A 15,052-nucleotide genomic window follows, 5' to 3' on the forward strand; every position below is an offset into this window, starting at 1 on the left:
ATTTTGGAGCATAACAATTTTTATTTTGTCCTGAGGTATGAAGTCAATGTACAACGGCACCAGCACGTGGCAAACGTTTTAATGCATGAAGCTGATGGAAGTACTCCCAACTGCCTGTTTCTTACGAAAACACTTTGCGCGATGTAATGGAATGAATGACTAAAGCGCACAAATGAGAACAATATGTTAATAGATTCTCTGCTGATAAAGATCTTTGCCATTACTGTTTTCAGAAAACTCTTCTTGGTCACGAAAAGCACCAGTCGGGAATTTTATGACTGAATATACCAATCTGTTACCCAAGTAGTTTTAGTCTCAGCCACCACAAATGTGAAAGCCGCTGTAATGACTTCTTCACTCCTGCATGCATTACGGTGAGTCTGCAATCATCACTCGGCGATTGTTATCCCGCCTTTGCTCGCCCTCTCTGATTCCGCACTGATGAAGCTAGAACCAACTGTTTCAGTTCCAACGTCAACCAGAGGATTCCTTTTGTAGTAGTAGGCAAGGAGAGAGTTGCAAATCTGCATCATAGCTAGCCCTTGTAGCCGTAGCCACCGTAACCATATCCGCCATATCCCAATCCACCGCCATAGCCAAGTCCATATCCTCCGCCGAGGCCGGAGTGAGCCAGCAGGGCACCTCCACCGCTGACCTTGTTGACGTGGTGCACCGTTCTCACCAGGAAGGCTGGTCCAGCCACAGCCTTAGCGAAGGCAGGGCCTCCACTCAGAAGAGCCACGCTGCTACCCACACCAACGCCGCCGAGACCGTAGCCTAGCCCGTAGCCACCATAGCCGAGTCCGCCATATCCGAGCCCATATCCACCGTAGCCGGGTCCACCGTAGCCGAGTCCACCGTAGCCGAGCCCGTAACCGCCAGCCAGTGCAGTGGTTACGGCGGCACAGAGAACGACGGCAATGCTCTGCGTTAGGTAGAAATCCCTTCTATGTTTTCTCTCAAAATTTTTGGGGTGAGGTAAACGGGAACTTTAAAGATACTGGAATGAGGAAAACAACTTGGTAATCGTAGAAAACACACTGATAAACAGCTTTAACAGAAAAAGCTCTTGAAGTCCAAGTATCGTCGTACACCTTCTTTGTCCCTGTTATTACCGAGCTGTTATTTAAAGAAGTCCAACTGTTCTTCTGACTGATGAATATAACAGTATCTGCATTCAATTGCCAACAAGTATACCTACCTGATGTCGACGTAAACTACAGTTAAGAATGAATTCATTTTCCGTTGCCAAGATTAGGGTATCAACAAAGCGAAAAACACCTTCATGACTAAGTCGTTAACAACAAAGCGAAGAACACCTTCATGACTAAGTCAAAAGCTGAATTAGACCTTTCTCTTATACTAAAAAAAAGCATAATCACCACTCAGCACAATTTTCCAGTACCCTTTCAAGAGAAATAAAACAAGTGCCCAACCTTTATTGGGCGCTGCTTTATATTTCATGTTGAAGCATTGTTTTTGGAAAAGCAGAAACTTGGGCTAGTTGGATATTGTTTTAACTCATATTTTCTAGCGCTTAGTGAACACAAGGGACAAGAACACAAATACACAGGACGTGTTCTTGTCCCTTGTGTTCACTAAGCGCTAGAAAATATGAGTTCAAACAATTGTTTTTGGAATGGCGCGGTTATTTTGTCGCAACTTCCTAAATAAACCCAGCGTTTTAAATCTGCCTTTTATCTATGCTTAAGCGTATACACATTTTTCTGCTTTCCTTTTAAAAGCGCTTTTTCGTCGACATCACTGCTCTTCGTGAAGTTACCCTCATTAACCAATTAGGAAGCCTTAACCCTTCACTTTTAAGGCCTACTACGAGACCGGCTATAAGGTCGCTTGCTCTCATTGCCACCTCTATAATAACAGACTATAACATACTATATTTCCGACTTTTCTTCCTCTGTAATAGTAATTGGTAAGAATGTAGGAAACAAATACATGTAAATAAAACAAACGGCTATATACTTTGACAATGCTTATTGCGCTATGTACGCAACGCACAACTACAGCGTCTTCAGAGAGTGGAGCGGCTTGAATCAATTGAGAGTTATGCATAGGTGGAAGCCTATAAATTCATTCTCTGAGAATTTTTGTTGCTCACACTGCTTGTTGTTTTTAATCATTTTCACGTGGTTTTGTTCAGCCTTGTTGCCGTCACTCTATACGCCATGAACTCGGAGCACCCTTAGGTTCCCCGTGCATTCTACGCGTTCCGCTGCGCAGGAAATTGTTTCAGTGCTACTGTAGGCCCCTTTACCACTACAACGAAAGAAACGTTCTTTCAACAAGGGTACCCAAATTTGTATTGCTCAACTATCATATTTTTACCTCTGCCTTAAATTTTTATTACTATACTAATTTGTACTATAAAAATTATATACAAATATTCGAGGTCTTGAAATAAGAAATTTGTAACATACATCTAAAAACACAATCGAACACTGCCTTTCTGGCGAACACAGCAGAACCCCTGGATCCATAGTTTAGGGCGCACTCACCAGGGCGTTCATGGCTCCGGCTGCTGCGGCTGCTGTCTGGACTGCTCCTGCTTGTTCACGATAGTCGATGCCTGGCCCCCTGATCGTCCGGCTTATATACCGACCGCGCTGCGGGACCTGCGCGCGTTTTCGGGTTCGACTAAGGGTCACGTATTCAGAGGGGGCTATCGAGTGCCCGGAAGAGAGGTAGGAAAAGTCAAAAGAAACAAATGAATAGAACATCTGGTTGCGCCACCAGATCGCAGTGCAATATTGCAGGGCGTTTCCGCAGCCCTCCGCTGCTAGTTCGATCCAGTGTAAGCGGAAACATTAGATACGCCCATAAGATCAAATAGCGGCACTGTGCAAGCTGTCCTGCATCTCCACTCCGGGTGCCCCGGGGCCCAACTTCGCGGAAGGCTCACAACGCAGATTAAGTATCTTTATGCGTTTGCTATGTTTAGCTGAAGGCGGAAAAATGCACTTCAAGACAGGGGGCAGTGCAGCGCAGAGCCGGCCTCATGCGGTGGTCAGGTTAAAGTTTGAACATTACCAGCCGTTCGGGACACCGCCCAGCCAGTGCCACTAGGCCTAGCGGCCTAGCACCTTTTTTTCTGCAGCCACTCCGTCATTCCGTTTCTTTCTTATGTGACGGATGGTGTTAGCGTCCTATATTTTTTTTTTCAGTCAACAATAACCGCTTATTCCGCATTGCTGATAATAAGGCACGAAATAAAAAATTGAAAAGGCAAGGAGGGCATCACATTCAAGACCTAGAGTAATGCATGGAACCTCGTTGTGTGCTAAACCAGCAACGTCAAATAGTATAGCCGAAATAAAAAAAAAATGAAGGCCATTTGATACACGGTGAAAGAGGCATCACCAGCAGAGTGCGTTCGAAGTAGGTGGCGCCTATAGCGCGAGCTCAAAGGTGGATAAATATCGAAGAACCGTTCTTCATATTTCGCTTTTCTCTTCAACAGGGTAGGAACTATGGTTATGGATGTGCTCTTCAATAAAGAGTAGTTTTCTGATAGAAACATAACGCTATCGTCAAACTCTAAAAATACTGACTGTGACACAGGACGGGCTATGCAAACATTTGTCACTTTAATAAATAAATACAAGGAGAGAGGTGCCATTCCTAAAGGGCGTTTTAGCGAGCTAAAGAGAAACAATTGAACTGAGATTCTTTTATTAAGAGTTAGACACACGGCCAACGCTGTGTCGCAGTTTGCTTTTATGCCCGCTGTGAATGTTGCTAAGTCATTCCTTGAAGAGAAATGAAATTCTAAAAATCGGATGCAAGGCCTTGACATTTGCGGAGAAAATAATCACCCTAGGATTAAGCCGAACATTATTCACACGCCCTGGAACATAACTGTATTACTTATGAGGTTCCTACAAGCAGACGCTTCCCCGCTTCATAAGTACATTTACTGTATAAATGCGTTATGACGGGAGCTTAATGAAAGGAACCGGGGTGATGGGAGCAGCGGCGAAAAATTCTGAGCTAAACTTCGCCGAGCCCAGACGTACGCAGTGATAGCATTGCTGCTGAAGCGAATGTTAACCTTCGTTTTTGACGCAAATTTTCGTCTCCTTCGTTACAGTCGCTCCGGGGGAGACAAGTTATGCAGGCAACTTACGACGACGGTAAGATGGCGAGGTCCTAGTATGGCTTAGGCGGTGTACATGAACTGTCTCGCGTCCGTGGCGGCGGCGATCGGGAGATGGCGTGCGGGGTTCGACCACGTACTTCATATAGTAGGTGCGGTAGAGGACGCGGTAGGGGCCGCGAAAATTAGGAAGAAATTTCGAGCGCAGTCCGGCAGTGCCTGATTAGGTCTAGAGCCACACAAGACATCCAAATGTGCGGTCTGGTGGGATCTTTGTCGTGGCAGGATTTCTGGGGATACAGGAGGTCAGTCGTGAGTGACCGGTGATTTGGCGGCAGCCTTCTGTGTGCTGCGCGGCTTGGAAACATTCGGCGACATCAGGTTGGTAAGCGAGAATTCTATCTAATGTAGCAGATGGCATACGACTGCAAAGAAAAAAGCAGAGAAGCCGGTTGTAGGATGCGTAGCGGTATTGCAAACGTAAGTCGCATAAGGAAGGACAATATCCCAATTCGAGAAAGCGATCTACTAGAGAGCATGTCCGTAAAGGTGTGGTTAAATCAGTCGTTAAGGCCTTTGTTCGGTGGTTAAAAGGCGGACGCGGTTCAATGAATTGTGCTGCACTAGAAGAGCAGAGCTTTTACAACACCGGACAATAAGATGCGGTCTCTGCCACCGAGCAGTTTCAGAGGTGCATCGCGGCGATGAAAGAAGCGCTGCAAAAGTAAGGAGGCTGGCTATGTACGTCGCTGCAGATCATAAGGACTGGGATGGCGTACTCTCGTTTATTACTCATGCATACAACACAGCGCAACATGAGACAACTGGCTACAGCCCCTTCTACCTGCTCTATGCTCGCTCGCCTCGCTGTGGCCTCGACACCATACTGCCAATTTTCATTCATGATAACCGTCTCTTGCTACCACACTCTGGAGAGCTGAAGAAGCACGCCAGCTTGCCCGCGTTCAAATTTCATCTACGCATGAGCGTTCTTAAGAACGGAACCGCTACGACACCCTGCACCAACAAGTTTCTTATGTTCCTGGTGAGATTTCGTGGTTGTTGACACCTCTAAGCAAGAGTGGTCTTTGTCAGAAACTGTTGTCACACTACACTGGACCGTTTGTTGTGTTTGAGTGCATAAGCGACCTGAATTACGTTATAGCACTCCTAACTGAAAGTGGTCGACTGTCACGCCAGTCTCAGTCGGTGCATGTAGCCGGCCTCAAGCGATTTCTTCCGAGAGGTACTCGCCCGACGGGCTTCGTCTGTGCGGAGGGAAATGTCACGCGCCTGCGTAGACGGAAGAAGAAGAAGAACGGTTGGACAGATCGGTAGAGGTTAAAGAGGAGGAAGGGCAGACGGACGCTCGTAGGCTTCGTCGCGGCCCTTCTTCGATCGATACCTGTCTCAATAAATCCCCATGTCTGCTAGTCACGTAAAGATATTGCTACTATTTGGTTAGTACCACGGCACAGTTGGCAAATCTAGGGCTGTGAATAAGGTGGCTTGTCGCCACTGTGCGCCATGTTCAGGCCGCACCCAAGGCCTAGTTATTAGTTTACATCGCCGTTCAGGTCATTTTTTATACCCGATGTGATTGTGGAGGCAACGCGATTCGAATCACGTTTCTCTTACACGCGAGGTGGGTGCTCTAACTCGACGCTATCATTGAATACAGAGGGCGCAGATTCACTGCTGTCTTTGGTACTAAGATGGCATTTTGGTGTCCCTAAAGCAGCTTTTAAGCACCAGGGACTACAAAGCAAAGGAACGGCGCTGCACTAGAAGCAAAGCAAATGGAATGCACTTCAGTGCGAAACGTTCAGTGAAATAAGCGCCGTCCTATTTTTACTTCGTATTTTTATCTTCAACAACGAAATCTGCGAATCAAGAATTTCGAAAACAACGATCGCAATTGGCGGCAATGTCAGGTTCGCACAAGTGAGCGCGATGGCGCCCGGAAACTTATAGCGATTGCAAGAGAGCGTGGCTTGTACTGACGCCAGCACCACGGAACGTTGGCTGTTTGGTCCGGATTGACCCAATGTCTTGCTGGCTGCTGTGTTTTTAGCGCCTGACGATAGCGGGTAGACTGTTTCCTTTCGCTACTTTTTCTCAATGCCTCATTTGTCTGTCGCTGTACGTCACGAAGAATGCGCCTCGTGACGAGGCTATTCAGCCACCTTTAGCAAAATTTGAGCCGAATAGAACCAGCTTGTTCAAATAATATTGACAGTGTGTTACTTGAGTGCGCCGTAAAAATTGGTTTCAACTAAGCAGAAATCTTACTAAATCGAAAATCCTTAGACGTTATTCCTGGCAGATGCAGTTGGGATCACGTAAGAATATAGGAAAGGCGTTTAAAACAAGAAAATCCTCTATTTCCAGTCGTTGATAGGAAGGTGTACTTTTTCTTAATTCTTTCTAATTATTCTTCTCAATAGAAACTTACTAGAAAAAGAGAAAATGTTATAGTAAAATGTCAAAAACCTCAAAATGGACCTTTATAGGATTTCAAATACACAATATATATTACTAAAATGTATCGCTTTCTAGACGAGTTCTTAAACCACCGGGAACCGTTCTATAGCTATTTCTTAATGTCATTAATCATGTCACATTTTTCGCATAACTCTGCGATCGTGAGAAGGAGAAAAAGTAGCGGGAGCAGTTGGCACAAAAATCATAGTAAGAGACATCTTGCACGCAGGGATTACGGCATGGGCGGAAAGCTGCCTGAGGCTTCTGCAACGCGAGGCTTTTTCTCCTAGCGCATGACCTATCTGTCGACTCGCCTCTCACGCTGGCCATTGTTAATGCTGACGCTCAATCCGCGTAATCTCGGACTCGGTGACACTCCGGAAAAGGCTACGTGTTCGGCCTAAGGCTGATGCGGGCCGGTCACGTGCGCTTTTCTTTGGGCATAGGAGATGCTAGCACTGCACCTTAGTATCGTGCGGCAGTGCGTCCAGTCCTTGGCTAAAAAAAAGCCATTCGGTTCGAGAAAGATCACATGCGCAGGAAACTCGTCAGCTATTTTGCAGGGCAAAAGTTTCGCAACGTGTTTTCATCTGTACATAAATTTTGTCCAAACATCTTGGCAGTCAGTTTTGAGTCTAGGCTGGCATCCTTTCATAAATTCTCTCCAGGTGATCCACATAAATTTTGTCCAAACATCATGGCAGTCAGTCTTGAATCTAGGCTGGCATCCTTTCATAAATTCTCTCCATGTGGTGCGCGTAAATTTTGTCCAAAAATCATGAAAGTCAGTTTCGAGTCTAGGCTGGCATCCTTTCATAAATTATCTCCTGGTGATGCCCAGAAACAATTAGAAGCTTATGTGAACGATTACTGATGTGTCCGAAATAACCCACTGGAGTGACGCGTATGGATCTTCTCTTGCACACCACTGCAAAGAACATTGGACTGTTTTAGATGGGAACTCAGCTATGCTCATTTGTTATATCTATTTCTTCATGCAGTGCTTTTCTAGCACGTGCTCTATAATTTCTAGTGTTTTTTTTTGCTTTAAGGATGTAATATATGATTATACTGTCACAAGGTGCTTAAAGTAGTGAAACTAAGAAAACACAGCTCAAGATTTTCAAAGAAAACTATTTTTTGGCAACCGTCTGCCCTCAAATGAACTCCACTTGATGAATACATTGCTGTTTACCCGTGCTCACTCATGCCTGTGAAGAAATAAGAAATGTTTTTTCCTTAATGCTCGACTGAAGGCATACAATTTAGCCTTGAAACTTCCACTTTTTTCTTGCATAAGTAGATGGACTTGGGAGAGTAAAGCTTGGTGCAGAAACATGGAACGAACCATACTGAACAGTTGGATGAAATGCGCGGACACTTGCATGGAACTGAAAACATCCGTCTCGGTTTTGTGGCTAGCGCAGATTGCTTGGCAAAACACCAAACTTTGCCAGCAGTGTTTAGATAAGAATTTCATAGCACCGCATTAAATGCAGATAATTTTGAGATTGTTCATGTCACAATTCAAAGCATAACCGATCATTGCGTTTTGTTTAGATTGGGACGGTACACTACTTTCCTAGAGCACAGTAAAATAAAATACGACCTCCGGCCGTCACGAAACAATTGCTCCTTTTTTTTTCAGCGGGAAATGTTTTTACCCATGTGCAGGAACTAGTGTGGCAGGATCAAGCCATGAACAGTGCTGCACTCACAAGTATTCGTATTCAAGATGACATGACAGCTTGTGGACAGTGGTTGCAAAAATGAGTTAGTATTTTCATGCTCTGCTTCTGCATTTGCTAATGTGGCCAACTGTTATTTTACACCTGATAGGAGTGCGTATCTTGCTAGATCTTAACAAATATTCAGCAGCACTATGATATTCTTGATTGAGTAATGCCGCTGCCAAGATTGCAAATAACAGTGTATGCCTCTAATTTATGCTTAACTGCCGGAGAAACTAAACAGCGCTTACGAGCTAAGTGGTGTTGATGTAAGTGAAAATGCCTCGTGTTGCTGCGTCACATGCGAGGAACAGCACAATGTTGCACTGTGGGGTTTCATGAATAGGAGAGGCAAGGTAGTAGTTACTTTCGGAATACAAAATACAGCACAAACCGCACGACCAGAAAGAAGTAAACCACACAACGCGCTCTCACGGCCGGCACTTCGTGCATAAAAGTCCTTGTGGAATTTCCTGTATCATGTCGTGCGGGACAGATGTCAGCCAGTATGGTTACCAAACACGAGTCGATGCAGATGTCTTCTTTCCGTACACAACACTTATTGCAGAACTGAACTCGCAAGGAACGATCAAAGCAGACACTAGCCCACGACCACCACCCTCATCTCTGCAGTATTCTGGAAGATCACTTTTGCGATCATCTTCCGTCATCGCTGACAGCTTCTATGATCACACATACGGCAAGGAAAAGTACAGATTCCTGACGTGAAGCGAAAAGGAACTCAAAGTTCAAGGTCGCAGGTCAGTGCGTATTCTGATACTTCTGTAAGCCACCTCACAAGGAAGAAATCCTCAAGCTTCAAAGCAGAAAGGGCTGTTTCCACAAAATGGTCCCAAGGCTGCTGAAATGCAGATCTCTCCGAAATGCTGACCCAGAAAAGAGAAAATTTCCTGCGTTTCTTTGCTTTTGATAAAGACCCAACACATGAGTCTTTCGGCGCTTCATCAGCGCTGACAGGTTTCTTCCGCCCGCTGCGTCACGCAGCTTCGCTACCTTGTTCATCTCTTCGTGGAACCATTCAAGATCGCGAAGTTCTCGCTTACTGCTATTAGCGTATTCTTGTTGTACAGTCATAAACGCATCACGAAGAACCTTCTTTTCTGGTCAGATTTAGTTAGCTTCAGTAAGCTTGCCGAAGGAAAGAAGCAGGCTTCTTGAGTGTGAAGCACGGCGTTTTAACGGAAATCACGGGTAAAGCGCTTGCGCTCTGCTCGATGCATCGGTCAGCCTTTGTGAAAGAGCCTTTGACAATGGGCATCGAACAAAATTTCGCGTTTTGTTCATCGTTCGAGGACCGCAAACACAATGTACTTAGCTTAAAGATGCTTAGATTTTTCTTTGAGCAGAAGGAATCTCCAAGCAAGATTAAAGCGCCATGATTCATACGGGAAGTGGCTGGTTTTTTCCCTGAAACTCTACCAGCACTGTTTGCCGCACAAACGACGTGACGTCTGACATTCTCTGGGGTTTTGAGTGTTATACCCTGTGGTGCTGCCCATAGAGGCAAACTCGAACGCCTACGGTGAATAGGTAGTCCCTCAGATGAGGTGCATGTCTCCAGGCGACTGAGTGAGATAAGCAATAACCAGTTTACGCTCTGCGTGACCGACATCCTGTCAGTGAATAGCCCTATAAACTAAGGCAGCCTTTTTGGATATACACAGTGTGTGAGCTTGTTAGAGATTTTCAGCTTAACACCTATCATAGCAAGAGAGAGCGGCATTTAGGCTTGCAATCTACTGCCTGAAATCTTCTCTGCTAAATCGCGGCTACAAATATCAATTTAAAAGTCGACTAAAATGTTCAAATTTGTCTTTCTAACTTACCAGTTGTAAGGTATGGTGAGTTGGGTGTTGGTTAAAATTTTTTACCATGTATTGAAGCAACCCAGGACTGAATTAAATACCAACGTTCGGCATCCAAAAGTGGTAGGGTTTTAGCGTAGTCAAAACAAGTAGACGTGCGAAAGCATGTGTTTACTCTGGTTGGCTCATGGTTTGCTTTGCTGGGTCGTCGGCATGTCTGGAGACGATATTAGACTCGCGTTAAGCTCTGATTGAGGTCAAGCTGATCTGATCTGTTCACGCCGCACATGGAAGTAGATGAAGACGACGACGTGCAATGCACAGTGGGAGAGTGCGCTGCAGTTTGACATGGGGCGTGATCGACTGCGGAGATAGCATTGTGCTCTCGTGCAGAGGCCATGGAAGCCTATATGATCGCGCCACCGCGGGTTCGAATCCTACACGTGCCAATATTAATTTATTTTGTAGCGATAGCTACATTACGCTAGCATTTCGAGCCTTCAGCGTGCTGGCGCCTTGGCCACTGGTGGCGCCGTGGCTGGTCACGTGGTGCGGAGCAGCTGCCGGCGGCGCGGCGTGCCGGCGAAACCGAGTGGAGGGGGAGTGGAGATAGAGAGAGGGGGATGAGAGGGAATCCACGTCCAGGGACGTGGATGAAGGAACGCCCAGCGAAACGTACTCACTCTCTTACCTAATATTAAGTTTGTTAGACCCCTTAACCACCTGCAGCCACCTCTCCGACGGAAACTGAGTGGCCCATTTTTTTAGGTCATCCCGTGCTTGCCGCAAGCAATCTGCAATTCAAATAGTCACGGCCTGGTTAATGGCCAATACCCCTTGTGGGTATGTGCCACTTTGTGAGACAAACAATAACAAGAACGTAGCGGCGAAAGACTGGCTTTCCAATTCGCCTGAGCGAGTTACACTCGGCCAGCTGTACCTATCACGTCACTCAAGGTTTAACAAGAGCTAAACCACACCAATTTTGCACCCTCAAGTTCACGGACGCCACAAGATTATTTGCTCGGTTTGAACCCATAAAGTGGGGCTTTGCGCTAAACATACCGGACGCTCAGACATCTGACGCGACTACTCTTCGATGGAGGTTCACTTTCGATGATTACTTATGCGATTCTAATCAAATGAATGCTTTTGCTTTGAGCCCAAGCAGCACACATTCGAAAGAATTTCATAAGGGTTGAAGTAGGTGTAGGTGAGTGGGTGGTGGTTCTGGAAGATGTAGGCTGGATGGGGAGATGGGACGGGTGTGGCGGTAGGTGGGTGGGCAGCGCCCTACCTAGTTATGGGGTGGAGAGACGTGGCTGGTGGATGGCACCTCTGAGCGCAGCTGACTTTCCCACTGCGGCTTATAATGTGATTTCATTGTCGGTTTTTCGTTTCTTGGGTAGAGTTAGTGGGATTGTTGGCAGGCGCAGCTTCTGAAGGCTGAAGGGGAGCATGTGGGTTGTGGATGCCGCCTCTGCATAGCTAAGGCGGGTGGGGTGCAGTAAGGAGGTGGCTGTTGGGCGGTCTACTTCATGTTCTAGTTCAGTTTCCGAGACCACAGACACAAATCGACATTCCTGTATTTTCAACGTGGTATAGCTTTCACAGTTAGTCTTTTTCTTATTGGCGTTTCACACGAGTTACTCGAGCAGTAAAATGTAAGCCTTTTCAAGTTGCATTCACTGCAACTTTTTTATGCTAATTTAGCAGTTCCGGTATATGGACTGTTTTTCCGCAGGCAAAGATGGCGCAGATTGTTGCTCTGTGAAGCTCAGAAAACGGTTAGCCGACTTCTTATGCCAAGAGAGGATAGTGAACGCGAGTCCTAGAAGAAATATAAAAACGAGGACGTCATCGATCAGGCAAAAAGCGAGCAGCTTCCTCAATAAAAAAAGGAAAAGGGCTCGCTTGAGCTATTTGCTGAAGCCAACTTCGTAGCACTCGTGCATAATGCGATGGGCACGTGCCACTATGCTTCTCATTGGCGGCTAGAAAACTCATGCGCATTTTGGCCGCGTATTCGTGACTCGTAGAAGACAGCAATTTCTTACGTTTTCATTCTGTCTTTATTCGCTGGTCCTTGCGCATTCAGCTCGAAAACTTCATTAAAAGCGCAGCAAGAACGAATTCCCCTATACTTTCAGCCACCCTTTGCCAGATGTAAGCGTCCCGTCAGGGCAGTCCTGAGAAAGTGACAAAGCTATTTTGTATATATTGGCTGTTGGTCTTGTGTTTTGTCGTAATGAAAGTCGCCTCCGTGAAAGTCAGTATGCGGACTGTTCGTGACTAGAATACGTTGCCGCTCTTTCTCTTCATCAACAATGACTCTGCTTCTCGTATTCGTCCTGATTCTCTCGGTCGTTTTTGGCTCAGCGACCCACAGTGGACAACGCGACAGCGGCTGGCTTCAAAAGTGAGGACTCGACGGCACTCGTCTCGACAGCAACGACTTCGGTAACGGGGGAGGAACGGAAGCGTATCAACTAGGCTCAAGTTCTGAGGGACGTTGTAGCCTGCGGCAGGTCCAGAATACCGGCGTCGATGCGCACGAAGTTGCTCGGCGCTGAGATCCGAACCAAGTGCAGCGTCGCCCTGCTCCGGACCATGCGCGCATTCCAGAATCTCGAGCCGTGGGCGTTCAGGCATAAGTGGACGCATCTTTCTTAATTTTTTTCGTTTTTTTTGTTGCTAATTCGTGCATCACAGCCTGGGCGGTTCAAAATGGGGACCAGGATTTCCTTGCATAAGATACAAGGCATTGTTAAATAATGGTCTGACATTCCCCTGATATTCTCAATATACTCAAAACCGGAAAAAGATTGCTTCTAGTTATTATGCTGCCAACGAACATCAAGAAGGGTTTTCTGGCGGGCTAGTTGCTGGCGGGCTGCACTCTCTATGTGTACGTGTTTTCTTGTCTTTGTCCCAGTTTCTTTCCCGCAGTTTAATCATGAACCAACGAGCATGTTATTATATTGCTGATTTGAGCACACAAATCATGAAGTGGGGCATATTATGAGTCAAGAAGAATTTTAGTTGGCCAGCAAGTAATACCTGAATGATTTTTCTTTCCGATGCGAAGTCACAAACGTTTGAGGTCTCAATGTCGAAGTGATGCTCTTCCCGCTTATATATCTAGTGTATACATATGCATGTGTCTAGAGTTTTACATTCACGTAAAGTTTTCTGCCAGCTCTGCATAAATATGCATAAGGTCACTGCACTACAGGCAGCGCTTGCACAAGAAGTCGTCTGGCGAGTTTTATGCTGCCTACTGGGTCTCTCCCAGAATGGAATGCTTATATGCGTCTTCCTTTTGTTACGCTTCGTGATGTTTCCCGTTCACGCAGCCTCTGGAAAAACTCATTGTAGTCCCGGGAGTGCCATCATTAGGCACGTGTTTTTACCCGTAGTGTTAAGGCGTAAAAGAGCGGCTTGCAAAGCTTAACGCCTTCTGAACTCATGTACATTTTCTATTTTCTGCTCTATTTCTTTTTCTTTTTGTGCATTGATCTCGCCTTCAGTAATGCCGGACAAAAAGTGCAAATATTAAGGAAATAAGTACCAATATCAAACAAAAATCACGGGTATTGTACACACGGTGGTCTAGCATACAGTGCTAAATGGTGAAAAACTCTCCCATGCAGAACTACCAGGTGTTTCAGAATAGACGATCATTAATATTTAAAAATAGCGTTTTTGAGATGAAGTTTTTTGGGGCATTGTAATACCAGTGTTGGCAGACGTCAAATCATGTGAACCATGTTATCATGTGAATCATGTTAATTATGTTATCATGTTTTCATGTTAATCACGCCATCATGTACCATGTTATCCATGTTACCATAGAGATCATTTGAATAGTGTTAACTGTAGTAAAGTGATTAAATAAATTTTAATATTTAACTTTTTTACTATTATAGATAGGCACCTAATCGCAACTAGAGGTTTGTAGCCGGACCCTAGTAATAGCCATATCAGTTTTTAGAAATTCGAAAACGCGATTGCCACCGGAGCAGTGGCTCAGCAAAATTTAGCTAATTTGACTAGTTACCTGCCCTGGAGGGGCTGCTTTGCCTGGAAGCTTTCAAAAACCGCATTTATTCTGGTAAGATGCAGCCATATTTTGGCGAGCCACAGTAACCAGGGTAATTGCATTTTCAGAATTTTAAAAACTGATATGGCTACTGCTAACCGGCAGCTACAAATCCTTAATCGCAATCAGATGCAAATGAGTAATAATTAAAAAGTTGACAATTACAATTTAGGTAAATACTTTACTGGTTAACATGATTCCCTTTTCTTTGACGTCCGCAAATCACTGGTATCACTATGCGGCAGAACGCTTCTCTTAACATCAAAAATGCCATTTTTTAAAATTAGTGATCAACTTCCCTGAAACACGTTGCATATTGGTAGGCGACAAAAAGTACGCTGTAGCTGTTCTGAAGACTTATATGCAATTGCGCCAGTTTGTTTAATTTTTTGTAGTTATCTTCACCCCTAAAAAACCATCGTCAGAGGGTATTGGTAAGTGTCGATGCAAAATTATTACTTGAGGGGAATAATAAAACCGGAATTCACCAACCGCATTGTGTACAGGCTATAATTATTTTCTCCTGACGCGCTTGTCGTGCAGTACGTTACACTGATTGCATGTAAAATTTTCACTGCATGTCATGACAACCGGGTGTCCGCTTTACATCTTCACAAAAAGCAAAATATTAGGGCATATAGTCTAATTCATATAAGATCATGAATGACTTGGCTCATTAGTCCAAAGGCAGATTCGCAAGGAGAACGAGCAAACATTTCTCCATGTGTGCAAACTCAAACACGTGGCAAAAAGCGAATGAAAACACAGTGATCAATAGGCTATTTTTGAGCTGCGT

General features: G+C 45.2%; 1 protein-coding gene across 1 annotated transcript; it reads right to left on the bottom strand.

The window, feature by feature from the left end:
- Positions 1-535: 535 nt before the first annotated feature.
- Positions 536-2,528, bottom strand: LOC144119308 (uncharacterized). Its single transcript, XM_077651969.1, has 2 exons — positions 2,517-2,528; positions 536-925 (listed from the first exon to the last, which is right to left on the bottom strand). The coding sequence occupies exons 1-2, from the start codon at positions 2,526-2,528 to the stop codon at positions 536-538; spliced, it is 402 nt and encodes a 133-aa protein (XP_077508095.1).
- Between the last annotated feature and the right edge of the window lie 12,524 nt (positions 2,529-15,052).

Source organism: Amblyomma americanum, chromosome 2, assembly GCF_052857255.1.
Source record: "Amblyomma americanum isolate KBUSLIRL-KWMA chromosome 2, ASM5285725v1, whole genome shotgun sequence".
Taxonomy (NCBI): Eukaryota; Metazoa; Arthropoda; class Arachnida; order Ixodida; family Ixodidae; genus Amblyomma; species Amblyomma americanum.